This window comes from Pleurodeles waltl, chromosome 3_1 (assembly GCF_031143425.1).
Source record: "Pleurodeles waltl isolate 20211129_DDA chromosome 3_1, aPleWal1.hap1.20221129, whole genome shotgun sequence".
NCBI lineage: Eukaryota > Metazoa > Chordata > Amphibia > Caudata > Salamandridae > Pleurodeles > Pleurodeles waltl.
In genome coordinates, this window is record NC_090440.1 from 826,032,701 (window position 1) to 826,051,499 (window position 18,799).

General features: G+C 44.9%; 1 protein-coding gene across 6 annotated transcripts in view; it reads right to left on the reverse strand.

Moving 5' to 3' along the window:
- The window catches only part of PLEKHA7 (pleckstrin homology domain containing A7), a 1,012,616-nt gene that overhangs the window by 36,241 nt on the left and 957,576 nt on the right, over positions 1–18,799 (reverse strand). For all 6 annotated transcript variants that reach the window (XM_069223724.1, XM_069223723.1, XM_069223725.1 and 3 more), the window contains 3 exons: positions 8,914–9,102; positions 8,647–8,764; positions 1,175–1,266 (listed from right to left, as the gene is read on the reverse strand). In XM_069223724.1, the coding sequence (XP_069079825.1) occupies positions 1,175–1,266; positions 8,647–8,764; positions 8,914–9,102 (399 nt within the window). The remainder of the gene's footprint in view (positions 1–1,174; positions 1,267–8,646; positions 8,765–8,913; positions 9,103–18,799) is intronic.

The window sequence follows — 18,799 nt, forward strand, 5'->3', positions numbered from 1 at the left end:
AATTCTGACCCTAGTCCCCTAACTACTGCTATGGTGCACCACATTTTTTTAAATGACGCACACATGGTGGGGTTTGGGTGGGCGCTAAGGGGTGCAAGAAAAGTGGCGATGCACTGTGTGCAGCGCCACTTTTTGTAAATATTCCCCATAGGTCAGTTTTTTGCAGCAGGCATATTAACTGTGCTACTTTATGTGGAGTCAAATCTGCCACTAAGCAAAACTCCCATCTCTCTCTAGCAGGAACATTAATCACAAGAGGTATCTTGACATTTTAATTGTTTCTGGAAGGCTAAACGAACAAGGAACTTTTCAGCAGGTGCTTTTAAATCTCAGTATCGGAAGTTATTGCTAAACACAGCGCCCCACTGAGGTCAGCGCCCGGTGCGGTTGCACCGCCCAAAATCCGGCCATGCATGTATGTATAGTCTTTATGGTGTTGTTGTGTTACATGTTTTCATGCATGTATGTCTAAGTGGGTGTGTGGGTGTTTTTGTGCACACACGTGTGCCCGTGGGGTTGTCTATCTGGGTATGTGAACATGCACCATAAGATTACCAGGGCTTCGCTAATGCTGTTGTCACTGTGCTAACTCTCGAATTTGGAACAGTCGGTTGCTCTTTACTGCTTGTATACACTACTTCTATTCTGCCTTTCCTCACCGACACTATGCAATCAATGTGGATTTGCCTTGTGGGCCTAATTGCTAATTTGCATAGACCCTCTCAATACCTGATGGAAATAAAACTTAATTGTGACTCAATTCTGAGTGAAAACCACAACAGAGCTACTAAGTGAAACTTTAATGTTTGGTGCACAAGGGCATATCTATTGCATGAGGTGTCAGATACATTTCTACCGGCTGGCTGTACCTTCGTGATTCTGAAATAGTTTGAAAATAATTAGACAGGGGCAGGAGAATCAACCCTATTCAATGTAACATGTCCCTGCAAGCTTTAAGAAAAGGAACTACAACTACTGGCGCAATTAGTTCGCTTTCATTAAAAGAGAGTAAAGATAAGTGTCGCTCATTTAAGTCTGTACGAACATTGTTTGAGTTTATAAATGCTGAGCCTTTTCCTGCAAGTCTCCAGTGGCTACTGACATTGTTGCTGGCTTGGCGGACATCTAGCTCAAAGATCACAAACAGATCACAAAATCAGCGGAGTCAAGTTACCGTGGAGCCATCTGCTGCCAAACCCCTTCGAAGCGTCACGAAAGAAGAAATGGTTGATGACTGGTGCAATCTTGAAGTTGAACCAGACAGACCTATTCAAAAACAAAAAACATGTCACACTGTAAACATTTACTTGAATTGAACTATTTAACAACGCAATATAGTAATTATTATTTCAACACCATTTAATAGATTAATGCAATGATTTGTCAATGATGTGATGCAGGCGTGCTCGTAACAAATCAAAGTATTGCCAGAGAACCCTCCTATCATTCATACCGAGATTTTATAAAATGTCCCTACTCTTAACAGACCAGTGTCTTTCTTGCTCAAAACTACTTGATGTGCTGTAAACCACAAGACCGATTTTATGCTCAGTAATTTACAGATAGCCCAGTAACTTTTAAAAGACTTTTGGGGAGCTCGAGTCCTAACCCTGAAATTTAAGAAACATTTCCTTTTTCATGTGCCTTGTGTTAGGTACAACTGACCACAAATGAGCCACAGTTAATAACTGCAGCATTTAGCAACCTTATGAGAGTTTCTCAAAGATGGCCCTCTTAAGAATGTCCAACATCGGTGTCAAGGGGGATGTGATGCAGGCCTCGATTGTGCTTGCTATGGAGCTTTCAGTGTCACCAGGTACAGCCTCATGGCTGTGTTTGTGTTGCCGAGTGTGGCTTTTCGGGACCTTGGTGCCGAGAAGACGTGAACGCGCTGTTTTGTTCATGCCCTTGCATGGGGTCTTTACAGGGCTGACACAGCCTCTCAAGTCTGAGGTAACCCCACTGGGGACCAGAATCTAAAAGTCTGTGCCATTCATTTCTGGCTCAACTTGGGGATGAATGCCTGACTCCTTCCATGTGTATTTGAGGGCTCAAGACTGACCCTGCCGTGCAGTAGAACCTCCTCTGCAATGTTGGAGGCCTCAGAGAAAATGGGTTCTTTGCCTGCCCCAGCAAAATGTCAGAGAGCCTGACTTCCTCAACAAGTATCCAGCTTCGAAAATCCTGAACATTTCAAAGCAGGCTGGTGATGCACACACCTTCTTTACCTCCGGTACCTTAAGGTTTATTTTCCAACAGAAGGTGAGGCAGGCTTCTCAGGAAATTTCCATGTTTTGGATAGAGAAGGATATTTTACACCCCATGATGATTTTGTTCTACACCTAGGGCAGACCAGCTGGATCAGAGAACTGGGGTGTTACTATGCTGCTTCTGAAGCAGAAGTACTGAACATCTAAGCCAGAAGGCGGAATGGTCCAAAATGAGGTGGAACCAATTTGCAGTGGCATTGTGGACCAAAGGTGAAGTCGCATCAGATCTTGTGACTCGAACTGCTTAGATGAAAAACAATCTGCAAACATCCGGGCCCACTACTAGATGACAGGAATTTGCACAACATGTGTATCTACAGCCACATGTGCTCCCAAAGAACATACAAGTATACTTATGTATATACTCTTTTTATGAAAGTTTGATGTTTTAAGTAATTAGAAATATATATATATATATATATATATATATATATGGAAAATGTCGCATACCCAGTGTACATCTGTTAGTGGCATGTTCGCCTGCAGATTCACATGCTATACATAGTCTGCCATCTAGTGTTGGGCTCGGAGTGTTACAAGTTGTTTTTCTTCGAAGAAGTGTTTTCGAGTCACGGGATCGAGTGACTCCTCCTCTTCGGCTCCATTGCGCATGGGCATCTACTCCATGTTAGATTGTTTTTTCTCAGAGGGCAAGGTAGGAGTGATAGAGTATAAAGAAAAGGGATGTCCATGCAAATGGAATATATATGTACATATGTACAAGTGAATGTTGAACTTAAACGGCTACAGGCTTCCTGGGAGGGTGCATGTGAATCTGCAGCGGAACATGCCACGAACAGATGTAAACTGGGTAAGTGACATTTTCCGTTCGATGGCATGTGTAGCTGCAGATACACATGCTATGCATAGGCTACAAAGCAGTTTTACCTCCCATAAAAGCGGTGGTTAGCCTGTAGGAGTTGAAGTTGTTTGAAATAGTGTTCTTAGTACAGCTTGACCTACTGTGGCTTGCTGTGTTGCTAACACATCTACACAGAAATGCTTGGTAAATGTATGCGGTGTTGACCAAGTGGCTGCTTTACAAATTTCAGCCATCAGTATATTTCCTAAGAAAGCCATTGTAGCCCCTTTGTTCCGTGTGGAATGTGCCTTAGGTGTAACTGAGAGCTGCCTTTTAGCTTTAAGGTAACATGTCTGGATGCATTTTATTATCCATCTTGCTAAACCTTGTTTTGAAATAGGGTTACCAGTATGTGGTTTTGGAACGCCACAAATAACTGTTTGGTTTTCCTAAATGATTTTGTTCTATCTATGTAATACATTAAGGCTCTTTTAATATCTAATGTATGCAGGGCTCTTTCTGCCACTGAGTCTGGCTGTGGGAAGAAGACTGGTAGCTCCACTGTTTGATTGATATGAAACGGTGATATAACTTTTGGGAGAAATTTCGGGTTTGTTCGAAGTACAACTTTATGTTTGTGTACTTGTATGAACGGTTCTTGAATTGTGAAAGCTTGGATTTCACTAACTCTTCGTAATGAAGTTATTAAGACTAGGAAGGCAACTTTCCATGTTAGGTATTGAATCTGGAATGAGTGGAAATGGTGGACCCATAAGTTGTGTGAGCACTATGTTTAGGTTCCACGAAGGCACTGGACGCGTTCTAGGTGGAATGATGCGTTTTAATCCTTCCATGAGGGCTTTGATAACAAGAACTCTAAATAAAGAGCTGTGTTGTATATTTTGCAAGTACGCAGAGATTGCAGTGAGATGTATTTTTATGGATGAAAAAGCTAAGTTTGCTTTTTGTAAATGAAGCAAATAACATACAATGTCTTGTATTGATGCTGAAAGAGGGGTGATTTGTTTAGATTGACAGTAATACACAAATCTTTCCATTTGTTTGCATTGCATTGCCTGGTAGTGGGTTTTCTTTCTTGTTTAATTACTTCCATACATTCAGTTGGTAGTTGTAGATACCCAAACTCTATGACTTCAGGAGCCAAATCGCTAGATTGAGTATTTTGGGATTTGGATGCCTGATCAGTTGTTTGTTTTGTGTTAACAGATCTGGTCTGTTTGGGAGTTTGATTTGTGGTACTACTGACAAGTCTAATAGTGTTGGGTATCAGGGTTGACGTGCCCACGTTGGCGCTATGAGTTTGAGCTTGTTTTGACGTAGTTTGTTGACTAGAAATGAAATGAGCGGGAGAGGGGGAAAAGCGTAAGCAAATATCCCTGACCAAATCATCCATAGAGCATTGCCCTTGGACAGGGGATGTGGGTACCTGGATGCGAAGTTTTGGCATTTTGCGGTTTCGCTGGTGGCGAATAGATCTATGTCTGGTGTTCCCCAATGGTGAAAGTATAACTGAAGCACTTGAGGATGAATCTCCCACTCGTGTGTTTGTTGATGATCTTTACTGAGAACATCTGCCAATTGGTTGTGTATCCCTGGAATGTACTGTGCTACCAGGTGAATCTTGTTGTGGATTGCCCATTGCCAAATCTTTTGGGCTAGGAGGGAGAGTTGGTATGAATGGGTCCCTCCTTGTTTGTTTAGGTAGTACATTGTTATCATGTTGTCTGTTTTGATAAGGATGTTCTTGTGAGTGAGAAGAGGCTGAAAAGCTTTGAGTGTTAGGAATACAGCTTGCAAATCTGGGTGATTTATGTGTAACTGTTTGTGTTTGGAGTCCCATTTTCCTTGAATGTTGTGATTGTTGAGGTGCGCCCTCCAGCCAATCATTGATGCATCTGTTGTAAGTATGGTCTGAGGCACGGGGTCTTGAAATGGTCGCCCTTTGTTCAGGTTTGTGGAATTCCACCACTGAAGTGATATGCATGTTTGGCGGTCTATCAACACTAGATCGTGAAGTTGACCCTGTGCCTGTGACCATTGCTGTGCAAGGCACTGTTGTAAAGGCCTCATGTTTAGTCTTGCATGTTGGACAATGGCGATACAGGATGCCATCATGCCCAACAGTTTCATGACGAATTTGACAGTGTGCTGTTGGGCTGGCTGTATTTGTGGCAATATATTGCGAAATGCTTGTATTATTTGTGTACTTGGGCTTGCAAGCACTGTTTGCGTATTTAGTGTGGCTCCTAAATACTGTTGAATTTGCGAAGGTTGTAGGTGTGATTTTTGGTAATTTATGAAGAACCCTAGGTTGTGTAGGGTTTGTATTACATAGTGCGTATTTTTTTGACACTGTGTATGACTATTGGATTTTAGCCAATCATCGAGATATTGGAAGACATGAATGTGTTGCCTTCTTAGGTAGGCTGCAACTACCGCCGGGCATTTTGTGAATACTCTGGGAGCTGTTGTTATTCCAAAGGGTAACACTTTGAACTGATAACGCTTTCCTTGAATCACAAACCTGAGTTATTTTCTGCACGCTGGGTGGATGGGTATGTGAAAATACGCATCTTTGAGGTCTAACGTTGCCATGAAATCATGCTGCTGAAGTAGTGGGACAACATCCTGTAGTGTTACCATGTGAAAGTGCTCTGACAGGATGTAAAGATTGAGGGTTCTATGATCTAATATTGGTCTTAAGATTCCGTCCTTTTTGGGAATGAGGAAATACAGTGAGTAAACTCCTGTTCCTAGTTGATTTTGTGGCACTGGCTCTATTGCTTGTTTGAGTAATAGAGATTTTACTTCCTCTTGCAACAGGGTGATATGTTGTGTGGAGAGGTTGTGTGGTTTTGGTGAAGTTTGTTCCAATTCTATGCAAAAGCCATTGCGGATAATTGATAATACCCAGTTGTCTGTTGTGATGGTTAGCCAATTGGTGTGGAAACTTTGCAGTCTTCCCCCCACGGGTGAGGTGTGAGTTGGGAAGGGATGGATGAAGTCACTGATTTGGCTGTTGTGAGGCTTGTTTTGTTGACTGATATCTTCCCCAGCCTCTGGGGTACTGGCCTCTGTAAGTGCTTTTGAAACAACCTCTTTGATATTGAGGTTGGTAGGCTGACTTTGTTTGTGAGGTGGATGTCTCGGGTGTTTGGGTTCTAAATCGACCTCTGTATTGGGGCTTACGAAAGGATCCCCTGTATTGCTTTGTATACAAAGCACCCATGGCTTTAGCTGTGCCCAAATCTTTTTTCATTTTTTCAATAGCCTTTTCTACCTCGGGGCCAAAAAGCTGTTTTTGGTTAAACAGCATATTGAGGACCGCCTGTTGTATTTCAGGCTTAAATCCTGAAGACCTAAGCCATGCGTGTCTTCTTATGGTGACAGCAGTATTGACTGTTCTAGCTGCTGTGTCTGCAGAGTCTAGGACTGGCCTGATCTGATTGTTTGTGATAGCTTGCCCTTCCTCAACTATTTGTTGCGCCATTTTCTGTTGTTCTTTGGGGAGATGTCGTATTATATCTTTCATCTCATCCCAGTGGGCTCTATCATATCTAGCCAACAATGCCTGGGAGTTGGCTATCCTCCACTGATTGGCTGCCTGAGATGCCACACTTTTGCCCACAGCATCAAACTTTCTGCTCTCCTTGTCTGGTGGGGGTGCATCCCCTGATGACTGCGAGTTTGCTCTTTTCATGGCTGCGCTGACCACTACATAGTCCGGAGGCAATTGTTGTGTGATAAAGGCAGGATCAGAGGGAGGGGGCTTATATTTTTTCTCCACCCTCGGAGTAATTATTCTAGCTTTCACTGGCTCCCGGAATATTTGGTCTGCATGCTTTAACATGCTTGGGAGCATGGGAAGCGACTGATACGTGGTATGTGTAGACAAGAGTGTGTTAAAAAGGAAGTCATCCTCTTACGGCTCAGTGTGCATGGCGACATTGTGATAGGATGCCGCCCTAGCTATGACCTGAGTGTAGCCTGTACTATCCTCTGGTGGTGATGCCTTAGAGGGATAGTAGTCTGGGTTGTAATCTGGAATGGGATCTGGATCATAAAGATCCCATGAATCCACATTGTCGTGCTGTGAATCAAATTAATGTACAGGAGATTGCACAGGTGTGGGACTAGTAGGGGGAGAGATAAGCAAATGAGGAGAGTGAGGAGAAGACTGATGAGGAGAAAATTGAGGGGATGGAGGTTTCTCCTTAGTTTTTGGCACTTTAGCTGGTGGCTGAGCAGTGTCCAATTCTTCTTGAAAGGCTAGTTTCCTCTTAAGCTTTAGAGGAGGTGCTGTTATAATTCTGCCAGTGTCTTTGTGGATGTGAATCCTGGCTTGCCTTTCATCTATTGCCTCCATTTGTGAATGTTCCTCAGTCATTTTAAAGCTTACTGTGAGTGCTTGCGAAAGTCCATGTTCCTCCTTATAAATTGGCCTTTTCGGCTCTGAAGCTGGTTTTTTCGGTATCGAAAGGCTCAGAGTGGATGATAGCCTCGGCTCCGAAAATGATTTTCGAGGTTTCGACTCGAAGGATCGATGCTTGGTGGACTCGGAGACAGAGCTTCGGCTCGAGTTCGTAGGCTTAAGTGGCGTGGCCTTTTCCGGTGCCGAAGTTGTTGGTTGGTCACCGAAGGTCTTTTTACGGGTCGGGCCATGTCCTTCTGGCAGTTGCGTTCCCAAGGCCTTATGTTTGGGCTTGGCTGGGGCAGGGACAGGTGTACTCACGTGCTGTCCTGTCGTGACCGGTCTGTCCTCCTCGGACTCCAGCTCCGAACGGAGACAGCAGTGTGCATGTCTCCTCGACGTCGAGACATTCGGTGCTCTTGGATGCCATCTCAACTCTCCATGCTCTTCTGTCTCAGAGCATTTTCTTCGAACAGAAGGATCTGCAAGCCTCGCAATTTTCTTCTCGATGGTCTGGGGGAAAGACAGAGATTATAGACGAGATGTTGGTCTGTGTAGGGAAATTTTGCGTGGCACCGAGGACAAAAGCGGAATGGGGTCCAGTCCATGAGGGTTCCACGCGGTCAGCCCGACCAGGCCCGAGTTGGGTGCGGGCGCCCCAAAGGGCGAGTAAAGATGTTTGACCCGACGGTAACGAAGTGTCGATGGAAGATGGTACACGATCGAAACAATACCGACGAGAATTAGAGAGATTTAAAACCTTTCTGACTCAAACTATCGGAGCGAAAAGAAACACGTCCGAACCCCATGGCGGAAAGAAAACAATCTAACATGCAGTCAATGCCCATGCGCAATGGAGCCGAAGAGGAGGAGTCACTCGATCCCGTGACTCGAAAACACTTCTTTGAAGAAAAACAACTTGTAACACTCCAAGCCCAACACTAGATGGCAGACCATGCAAAGCATGTGTATCTGCAGCTACACATGCCATTGAACATATATATATAAACTCACATCATTAATTTTTAGGTAACAGTTTTTGTAATACACGTCGATGTAAGTAGTATTTTTTTTTTTTTTTTTATATAAACTAAACCTAAACAATCTTTGATATTCTTCTCATTTTAAGTATTCCAGCTTACCTCTCCCAGGCAATGTTTGGTACCCACTGTCAAAACCTACAAAACCAACAGAAGGTTGGCTCAGGTCTCCGCCGATTTTTGCAAGTTCAGGCTCACTCATATATGATCGCAATTCTACCTGCAGGCAAAAATGTATTTGCAATTACAACCATGAAAAGTCACCATAACTTTAACAAACTTTTAACACTTTTCATGGTTGTTGAACCAAGCCAACAATTCAAGCTCTAATTTGTAATGATAGTACATGTGAAAAGAAAATATTCTCGCCTTGTGATCTCCGTTCACATACTGTCCAACCTCACGGTCTCTCTTCCGCTCGTCTGACTGCCGCTTTAAACCCCGCACTGATGTATGCCTGATGACAGAGGAATCCCTTGGGAGAGGGGGTACTGCTGGTGCCTGATCATCAGGGCTGTACATTTCAGGAAGAGGTGGTCTGGGTGGTGCATCATCTTCCTGTTGGAGAGAAATTAAATAGTAATGGGTACAACAACGTCTATGCGAAAAACTGCACTATTCATGCTCCTAGCCCGAAACAAATCTGTAAGCAGAATGAAACCGAAAGTAACTACCTTATGAACTTGTTATGTAATGCTCAATTCAAACTTTCTTTAATTACGTAGCATTTACTGTAGTCAGCTAAGGCACAGTTAGGTTAGGTGTTTTAACAATCAGAATATACAAGGACACTCAGTAAAACAATGTGATGTTAGAGTTGACAACAGTGATTCTGATGTTATGGTTACAGTATACCTTGAACAACTGGTACCAAATTTGAATAGGTCACCCACAATAACTTTGCCAAGTATGTATGCAGTCAGTCAAGGAGATCCAAAATTGCAGCATGGTCTGAAAATGTTTTGCAAATTCGACTCTCCAAAGAGGTTTATTTGGATAGAAGACCACGGACTGCTTAACGTACCAGGGCCAACTTTGGCAGGTAGTCAGAGCACCCTCATACTTCGTACCTTTTGAGGAAAGATGAAATTCCATTTTGTAGACTTGGGGAAATTTCCAAAACACCATTTTACAAAGAATCCAGATTTACGATCAGGTTATTTGCAGAACCAGATTCTGCAGTTTGTGATCAAAATTCAAATGACTGAGAAACAGAAAGGTTCAGAGCTTTTGAAAACATTGTCACATGTCTCAGCGGACCTACAAATTCCTGCCCAGTCTCGCAAATTCTCACAGCAAAAAACCCACAACAATATTCTTAAGATATAGTTGGCATGTTGTGGGCCTTGGCTGTGCCAGAAAAAGTGTTTTGGCTAGGGTCATGAGAATATAGTGTTAGTTCAAAACATAATGAATTTAAGTTTCATTTGCTGAATCTGTAACTCTTTGCTGTTGAATTAAGCATCAGAAAGCTCTGCATAATTTAACAGTGAGACACATGTGATCATATAACACAAACACACACACAGTCAAACACATACCAGTAGTCAGTAACCTGAGAACATGTGTATCCTAAAAACATGTGGGTGTCCCTTGACCTCTAGCACACTAATTCCCAACAACCACTTTCCACTCTTGGATCTTTCTACATAGCAGCTGCTGCAGCTTTAGTGCCTTCATTTACCCGCTCCTCTAGACCCCTGATGTCGTTAATATTTTCAGCTCATCGATCTTTTTAGCACAGTTGCGTCCACTCAACCATTTTCAATGCCTTGAAGCACCACCATCCTGAAGTAACCTAATGGAAAACACCTTCTTTCAGCAGCCATTCTAGGCTCTCTTCTACCAATGTGACATTACCTCCTCGTCCCTTCCCTTCATTAAAACTATGAGGCAATCCTGCCTCACCAGACACCTCCCACATGACCCGTCACCCTTTCAAAAGAATCCTCCTGTGTACACCACATAACCTGACACAACCCAAAAAACAAACATTTTGGATGGCCTGGCACACCAGGGAGGGAGAGACAGATGTAATGATTAGAAGTGAGGGAAAAGAACTCAGAGTAATGCAATCACCAGGTGAGTAATTGAACCATTTCTCGCCACTCTGATGTCCCAACCTTCCATTTCACTGCTTAATGCCTCCCATCCTCTTAAGCAACCTGAAGCCACCACTCACCCCTCAATGCTCTAAATCCAGTAAAACCCTTCCTTAAAAACTACCATCCCTACGCCTCTTTCACATGTTAAATCCTGTGTTTGCTTTGGCAGCATAATGTCCTACGCGCTTTAGCATATTAATCACTCCATTCACCACCCACAACTTAATGTCAATCCAACGAGTCATCAAAAGCCACTTATCCTGTTCAGCCCGAGATCGCATTGATTGCCATAAATATAGTTTGTGCTGTCAAGACCCCATTAGCACTTGGATGATGCCAAACCTGATCAGACCTCTTGGGCAGCATAATTTTCCTAACCCACTTTCTGGACTGTGAAGCCACCTAGACCTTTCAGTACCTTTTTGTTCCCAAACACCCTAAACCATACACTGACGCCGCATAATTCAGTGCAGGTTCCCTCTTTGTGCACCCTCAGGTTCATCTCCTTTCTGGTTTCTCGTACCCTCCACTCCCTACTTTAACTTACTAAATGCTCATCCCTTTGCACATAGATGTCCTACCCAACCCATCAGCAGCCCATGATTCCCCGGACCTCATCAGCATTAACAGAGTTCGTACTACCACCTTTTGCAGAGCAATAACATACTCTCGTAAATTGTCATTGATGACTGCCACAAGCCCACCAAACATTTGTCTACCACAGTTTCTTGAAGCATGGACCATAACGAAAAGTCACACTTTTTTACCACGTGTCTGAGAGGTTAAAAACATCAAAGGAAGACTTTAATCCCTACTTAACATAAAAGTGTATAAATTGGCTGTATGTGAAAATGGATATATAAAAAAATGCAGAAATGTTTTTTAAAAAAAAATATTATATGTAAAACCGTAATGTTTTCTTTTACATTAGGTGGGAGGGTGATTCCCTCATTTTTATATTTTGTTCATGGGAGGGGTATACAAGGTAGGTTCAAAAGGGCCACAACTCCTTCGAAGCAGATTATTTAGAGTTAGATTCATTTTCTAGACATTTAAAGTGGACTTCAAAAATCTGGCAAGGGCAGGTAACCAAAATCCCACATGTCAGGGCTGAACATACATGAAATTAAAAAGGACATGGGAAGAAGAAAACAAATTTAAACTGCCAAGACCATTCACAGAAGTGATCAAAGCTCCAGGAGTAAGATGAGGACACAGGTTTCTCTGAATCAGAGACTATTACAAAATAGATCAACTGAGGAAATTGGAGGAATGGAGTCACAAGGTGGCATGTAAAAACTAACAGAACATATTATGGCTTGCAAAACATAATTGGATTTTATCTAATTAGAGGAGCACAGCAAATGTGCCACAGTCAGATTACTGACCTAGCACTGCCTCTTTTGACCTGGAGATGTAAGGGAGGCTGTCTACTAGTCTTTCTCAGGACTCTCCCAGACAGCTTAGCTCTAGCCACATTGGGGGTGAGAACTATACTGGAGCCTGTCAGATGAGAGGTTAGCTAAATAGGGAGGTAGCCACAGGCCTGAAGAAAGGTATGCCTGCTTGCAGATAGGTTGTGTCATATTGAAGCAGGGGCTCCTGTGCAATTTTACAGTAATTCAGAAAGGAAGTGCTGCTAAAGGCATGGGGGGCTGAGAGAAGATAGTTAGGACTGTGTAGCAGAATTTCTACAAACACTGGCTGGTGCATAGGATAACTTAAGCACCTCAACCAAACATCCTCAGAACATTCCTGGGCCTGGAATGTGCCCACCAGAAGAAGTCCTTACAGAAGAAGATTTCAGACCTCCTACTGCAATCAGAGGACTGACTCAATGTTGGCACACAGGAACTGGAACTGCTGTCTAAGGGTCTATGGTTGGACTTTTGTTTTCCTGTTTCTGGGACAAGCAGAAAGGCTCCTGATCCCAAGAAGGCCCTGCTGACTTAAGAAGACTGGACCGTGCATGAGAGCTGGCTGTGGCTGGAAAGAGTCCTCATGCCTGGAAGTCTTGAAGCGCTAGAGACTGCAGGACAGAAGGAAGTTCTCCAGGACCTTTAATTTTTCCACCTCCAGAGGACTGGAGTATGATGCTGAAGTTTGTCCAGGATTGATGCACCCTATATAGGAAAGAAAACTAGATTCATCCCACTTGGAGCATTTTGCTGGGATGAAAACAAGTTCAGCTGTACCTAAACTCATGCAGGCCTGACCAGCTACAGTTTCCAGACCTGCCCTGCAAGAGGATTTTGACTTCCAAAACATTGATTGAGTCCTAGGATAAAACCTTGGACCGGTACGAGGTTGAAAATGTATCTGACTGACAGAGTAGCCTAGCAGCCACAATATCCAACTTGGTCCTGGCTCACAGCATTTTATGCCAAAACCAGAGTCTTTAACAAGAGCTTGATAATGATGTCTCTGACTTCAAGGGAGCATTGTAGGCTGCAGCCCTGGATCCTGCCTCGCTGGAAGATTTTGACCTCCATTTCAGAGAAAAAAAAAAAGAAGTTTGACAACCTCAGCGGCACTTCTTCCATTAGGGAATTGGAGCATCACCCCTCCACTGTGAGTGCAACAAACATGAATAAATAAAATGGATATAAAACAAATGTATTACCTTTTTATTTTTCATGCTGGCAGCCAAGTCTGAGAGTGGGGTCAGCAGCAGGGAAGAGTGGTGTGCACTTCAGTTTAAAGTGTGCATGGCATTTGGCTGTCTGTTGGCCGGCTGTCTTACGATGGCCAAAATGATATGCACACTTTCAACATCTCCAATCTGAGGTGTCTTAGACAGCTGGATGGAGAGCAGGCACAGGCCCCTAGTGCCTGAAGGAACATTGAGCCTGCCCTCTCCAACCAATTCTGCCTGAGCAGCATCTGGAATGGTAGAGGGGAGTTGGCTGAGGCTCTGGAAGCCTGCAATGGAGCCATAGGATGCTGATATCGAGAGGAACACTGAGGCATAGGGTAAGTAAGCCTTTTTAGTTTTCACTTAAAGTTAATTTACCTCAGTGACAGGTACTGTGAGAAACTCGCAGTGCCTTCAGCCTTAACTCCAGAGCTCTCAAACGTGGTCCGTAATAAACACTGTTTACAGCGGACCACAACTGAGAGCTTTGGCGTTGCCCCAAAGGGCACTGCTGGTTTTTCTCAGTGCCTGTCAGTGGGTCAAGTATTTGCCCCACCCATTTTATTTGTTAGCAGCCACTAATGCACAACCTGCTTGGTGTATCTCACCTCTGAGACATCACAGGTAGCCTGAAATAGCTCCAACATGTCAGTCAACTATAACCTGTTTTTTTTTTTAATTGCAGGTTTTTTTTTGGCACCTTTTGCTTTAAAAGTAAAAAAATTCATATATCATAACCAAGGGCTGCACCATTGGGGCTAGTGGACGATCATAGAGGCCTGTGAGGGGACTGCATCCTGGTTGAGTTGGGCACCTTAATGGTGGAAAGAGATGTGGGTGAACACTGGCGATCCCCAGAAGCCCCGACGAAGAAAGAGTGGCAGGTGGGAATGGAACTTTATGCAGAATTGGAGGAACCAATTTACTTAGCCCGAGGCTGCCGCAGAAAATGCTGGAAGATATGGGGAAAGTGGTGAATGTACTACGGTCTACACACTACAACTATATGTGGTTCAAGAAGAAGGTGGGTTGAGTGGGGGCACTGTTCAGCAATGCATATGAGAACGTTTCAAAAACCTGTAATGTGTGCAATAACTACATGAATGTAAAACCAATAAAATGTTCCCTTATTCTAGAATTTTCAGTGATCTTGATTGCTTTTTACTAATTGTTGTTGGCTCTTTTTAATTGTTTTCGGAATTTCATTGTGTTGCGTTCTTTACTTTCAAATTGTTGGCAATGCTTCAAAGTAACACACACTTTTTTGCGGTGTGCCTGCTGCTTGTGCCATAGGTTCCATGGACCGAGTGGAAATTCTCTCAGAACTGTGTTGTGACCTAACCAGATAGTTTATTAAGTTGCTAGGCCTTCCAACAGGAATAATCCAATTCCTGAAAGACTTTTTTTTTTTTTACCTCATAACTTTACCTATCATGTTTTGCAACCATACTATTACAAGCGAAAATGGCCAACAAAACGGCATGTGGACACTTTAAATAATTGCAGACACCCACTTAAAACACTGCATTACAATAGTGCACCCATAAATGACTGGAGGTCAGTACGTAATAAACGGGTAACATTGTATATGTGCAGGTTTGAAACGGTCTGGGGACAGGTGCTGTCCAGCAATTTAACTAAATGTGACTCTGAAAAGAGATCAGTAGCAGTGGGAATGCTGATCAAGAGTGGCTTACTAAAGAGAAGAAATAGTTAATCATCTCTCTACACAGGGGTAGACGAGGAGCGAATATAGCCACAGCTGCTAATGGAACAACTCTTATCACAACTGTTTACACTTGCTCCATACTCAATTAGGTAACTGAGAAAAAGGTATGTAGATCTAAAGTGGCCTCAGGTTCTCCTAGCTATAGAGTTTGTCCCCTGTTCACCACCTAATAATTTTAACTTGATTTTTATATAATGCTGCTCACCACATTTTTGCCCTGTATATATTTTGTAAATAACAGGTATCACTTTAAGTCAGTGTCACACTATTATATTTATCCACTTTAGAAAGATAAAAAGATGACTCAACCTTCTGGAGATTCAGACTTGCAACCTGCAGATAACTTCACTTTGATAATCTACCTCACTCAGCCATCATTTCAGCTCCTGAGAGATGTTCAACAAGCTAAGGATAGGAGAAAATACAGAACTATGGGATTCGGAAGTAACAAATGGTGCTAGAACTTAAAATTGACTGTGGTAAACCTTGCTTTCACAGAAATCAATTCAATTATGTCAGTGAATTTGTGAGTAATAGAGACTGTGGCCCTCATTCTAACCGCGCCGCCCGCCATGCGGTAACCGCCATATGGCCGCTCCGCGGTCAAAAGACCGCTGGGGCCATTTCAACTTTCCTGCTGGGCCGGCGGGCAAGGGGCCTGCAACACTGAAGCCGGCTCCGAATGGAGCCGGCGGTGTTGCAGGTGTGCGACGGGTGCAGTAGCACCCGTCGCGCTTTTCACTGTCTGCTAGGCAGACAGTGAAAAGCAGTCTGGGGCCCTGTTAAGGGGCCCCTGCACTGCCCATTGGCATGGGCAGTGCAGGGGCCCCCGTGGGCCCCAGGACACCCGTTCCCGCCATCCTGTTCCTGGCGGTAAAAACCGCCAGAAACAGGGTGGCAGGAAGGGGGTCAGAATCCCCATTGCGGCGCTGCTTGCAGCGCCGCCATGGAGGATTTTGGCAAGTGGGGGAAATCCGGCGGAAAACCGCCGGACCCGGTTTTCTGACCGCTGCTTTACCGCCGCGGTCAGAATGGCCCAGGAAGCACCGCCAGCCTGTTGGCGTTGCTTCCGTCATCCGCGACCCTGGCGGTTTTGTACCGCCAGGGTCGGAATGACCCCCTGTGTGTGTGCAGATTTTGCAGGTGGTGGATTCCACAATGTTGGATTTAAAGGAATTCACCTAGGAAAATAATTGCACATAGTTCAGTAGGAAGCAGTAATAAAAAGAGGATGATGGCTTTGTGTCTCCTCTGTTCAGCAAACATGGAGCTGTTTTACATAAAGTGCCCTGGGTTCTAATGGGCCTGTGTACCCACATTCTGCACGCCAGAAGCACTTTTATATTATGGAAGAGACGGAAGACACTTGTGCAGCACCTATTGTAATGCAATTAGTGCTAGCACACATGTTTCAGCAGTGGAATCCTTAAGGGGCATTTCTTTATTTGCATATTAGCGTGGGGGCATGGCCCTATGCAAATGAAGGAAACACTTTGTCTTTGCTCCCACACTGTATTATGGACATGGGCACAGAGACAGAGACCACAAGAAGGCACAATGACTGTATGCCACAAACAGGTGGCGCACAGTAACTGTATCCTGCAAGTGCAACGCCTGCAGGAGGGAGAAAAAGGTTCCATAGCACTCTCAGACATCACCCTGCAGGCGGGTTAAGTTAGTGAATGCACCCGCCGGTAGAAGGATCACTGCCCCCACTGTAAATCAGGCTGTGTGCCACCTGCACTGTCAAAGACAGAGCAGCGCAATCCAAGAGCAGTTCTGCCTTTCAATAGTGTGCTTCCCCAATGGACAGATGGGAATTTGTGCCTGCCCTTGGGGCAGCGCCTTTCGTAAAATAGGGTGCACTGTTCCTGATTGCACCCAGTGCACCTAGTTAAAGGTGCATTGCTTTACACCCTTTACATAATGTGTCCACAAGCACAACACAGCCTCAAGCATCTGAAATAAATACATCTTTCTATTCATGAAGATTAGTGTTTAACAAAGTAAAAGGCCAAAGAAGTAGAACGAGGAGATCTCTGCATTACAAGTAATGTTGTTCAAAATAGTGGAAAGGGCTCAGGAATACTGGAAATGTGCTGCAGTACAAATTGGCCCTTTTTAGATTTACACATCAAAGTACTGCTGGCATGACATTTAATATACGTAGAGGATCTGTCATTAAGGTTGAATCTCTGCTTCATGAGAAATAAAAGCATTAATTAACAAGTTACTTACCTTCCATAATGCCTTATTTAAGATCCACACCCACACGGACGACACCCTCAAGACAGCCGAACACCTCCACTTCCAGATTCACACGGACCCCAACACTACCCTCAGAGGAACCCTCATATACCGCCCACCAGGACCAAGAGCCCCCTTCAGCGACACCGTCTCCGACCTTGCAAGCACCCACACCCTCACCTCTCCAGACTACATCCTCCTGGGAGATCTTAACTTCCACCTGGAAAACAACAACGACGCCAACACCGCATCACTGACCACCAACCTCCTCAACCTCGGACTCCGTCAGCTGGTCAACACTCCCACCCACATCGCCGGACACACGCTTGACCCACTCTTCACCTCAAGCAACCACATCTCTTTCAGCCACACCTCCGAACTCCACTGGACCGACCATCACTGCGTCCACTTCTCCTTCAAGGAAAACACCGAACACCACCGCATCCCTCTACCGCCTCACCGCCGCTGGGGAAAAGTCACCAACGACCAACTAACCAGCACACTCGCCAAAAACCCACCACCCGAACCCACCGACCTGAGCACCGCTGCCATCAATCTCCATCAATGGATCCTCAACTGCGCCAACACCTTAGCCCCACTCAAGAAACCCACCGCCAACCAAGAAAAGAAAAAACCAGCATGGTTCACAGCCGAACTGACCACCTCCAAACGCACCTGCCAGAAACTCAAGAAGAAATGGATCCTCGAGCGCACACCCGACAACCTTGCCACCCTCAAGGACGCCAACCGTGAACACCACCAACGGATCCGACTCGCCAAGCGCGCCCACTTCACAGAACGCCTCAACAACGCCCACGACTGCAAAGAACTCTTCTGCATCGTGAAGGAGCTCTCCAACCCTAACGCCAACGTCAACGACGTCCCTCCCTCCCAGAAACTCTGCGACGATCTCTCCACCTTCTTCCACCAGAAAATCGCAGCCATCCACGACAGCTTCAACACCGCACCTCCGCCAGACCCCACCCCCGACGACTCCTCCCACGCCTGCCGCCTCACCACCTGGACCCAAGTAGACGACGCCGAAACCCTAACAACCATGAATTCTATCCACTCAGGCTCTCCCACGGACCCGTGCCCACATCACGTATTCAACAAAGCCGACGCCACCATCGCCCCCAAACTCCGCAAGATCATCAACCTCTCCTTCAACTCCGCCACCTTCCCAGACAGCTGGAAGCACGCAGAAATCCAACCCCTCCTCAAGAAACCCAAGGCTGACCCCAACGATCTCAAAAACTTCCGACCGATCTCTCTCCTCCCTTTTCCAGCGAAAGTCATCGAGAAGATCGTCAACGCACAGCTCGCCCACTTCCTAGAAGTCAACTCCATCCTAGACCCCTCACAATCTGGATTCAGACGAAACCACAGCACTGAGACCGCACTCCTCGCCGCCACAGATGACATCAGACAACAAATGGACAACGGCGAAACCTCAGCCCTCATCCTCCTCGACCTATCTGCCGCTTTCGACACAGTCTGCCACTGCACCCTGCTAACCCGTCTCCACGAAGCCGGCAT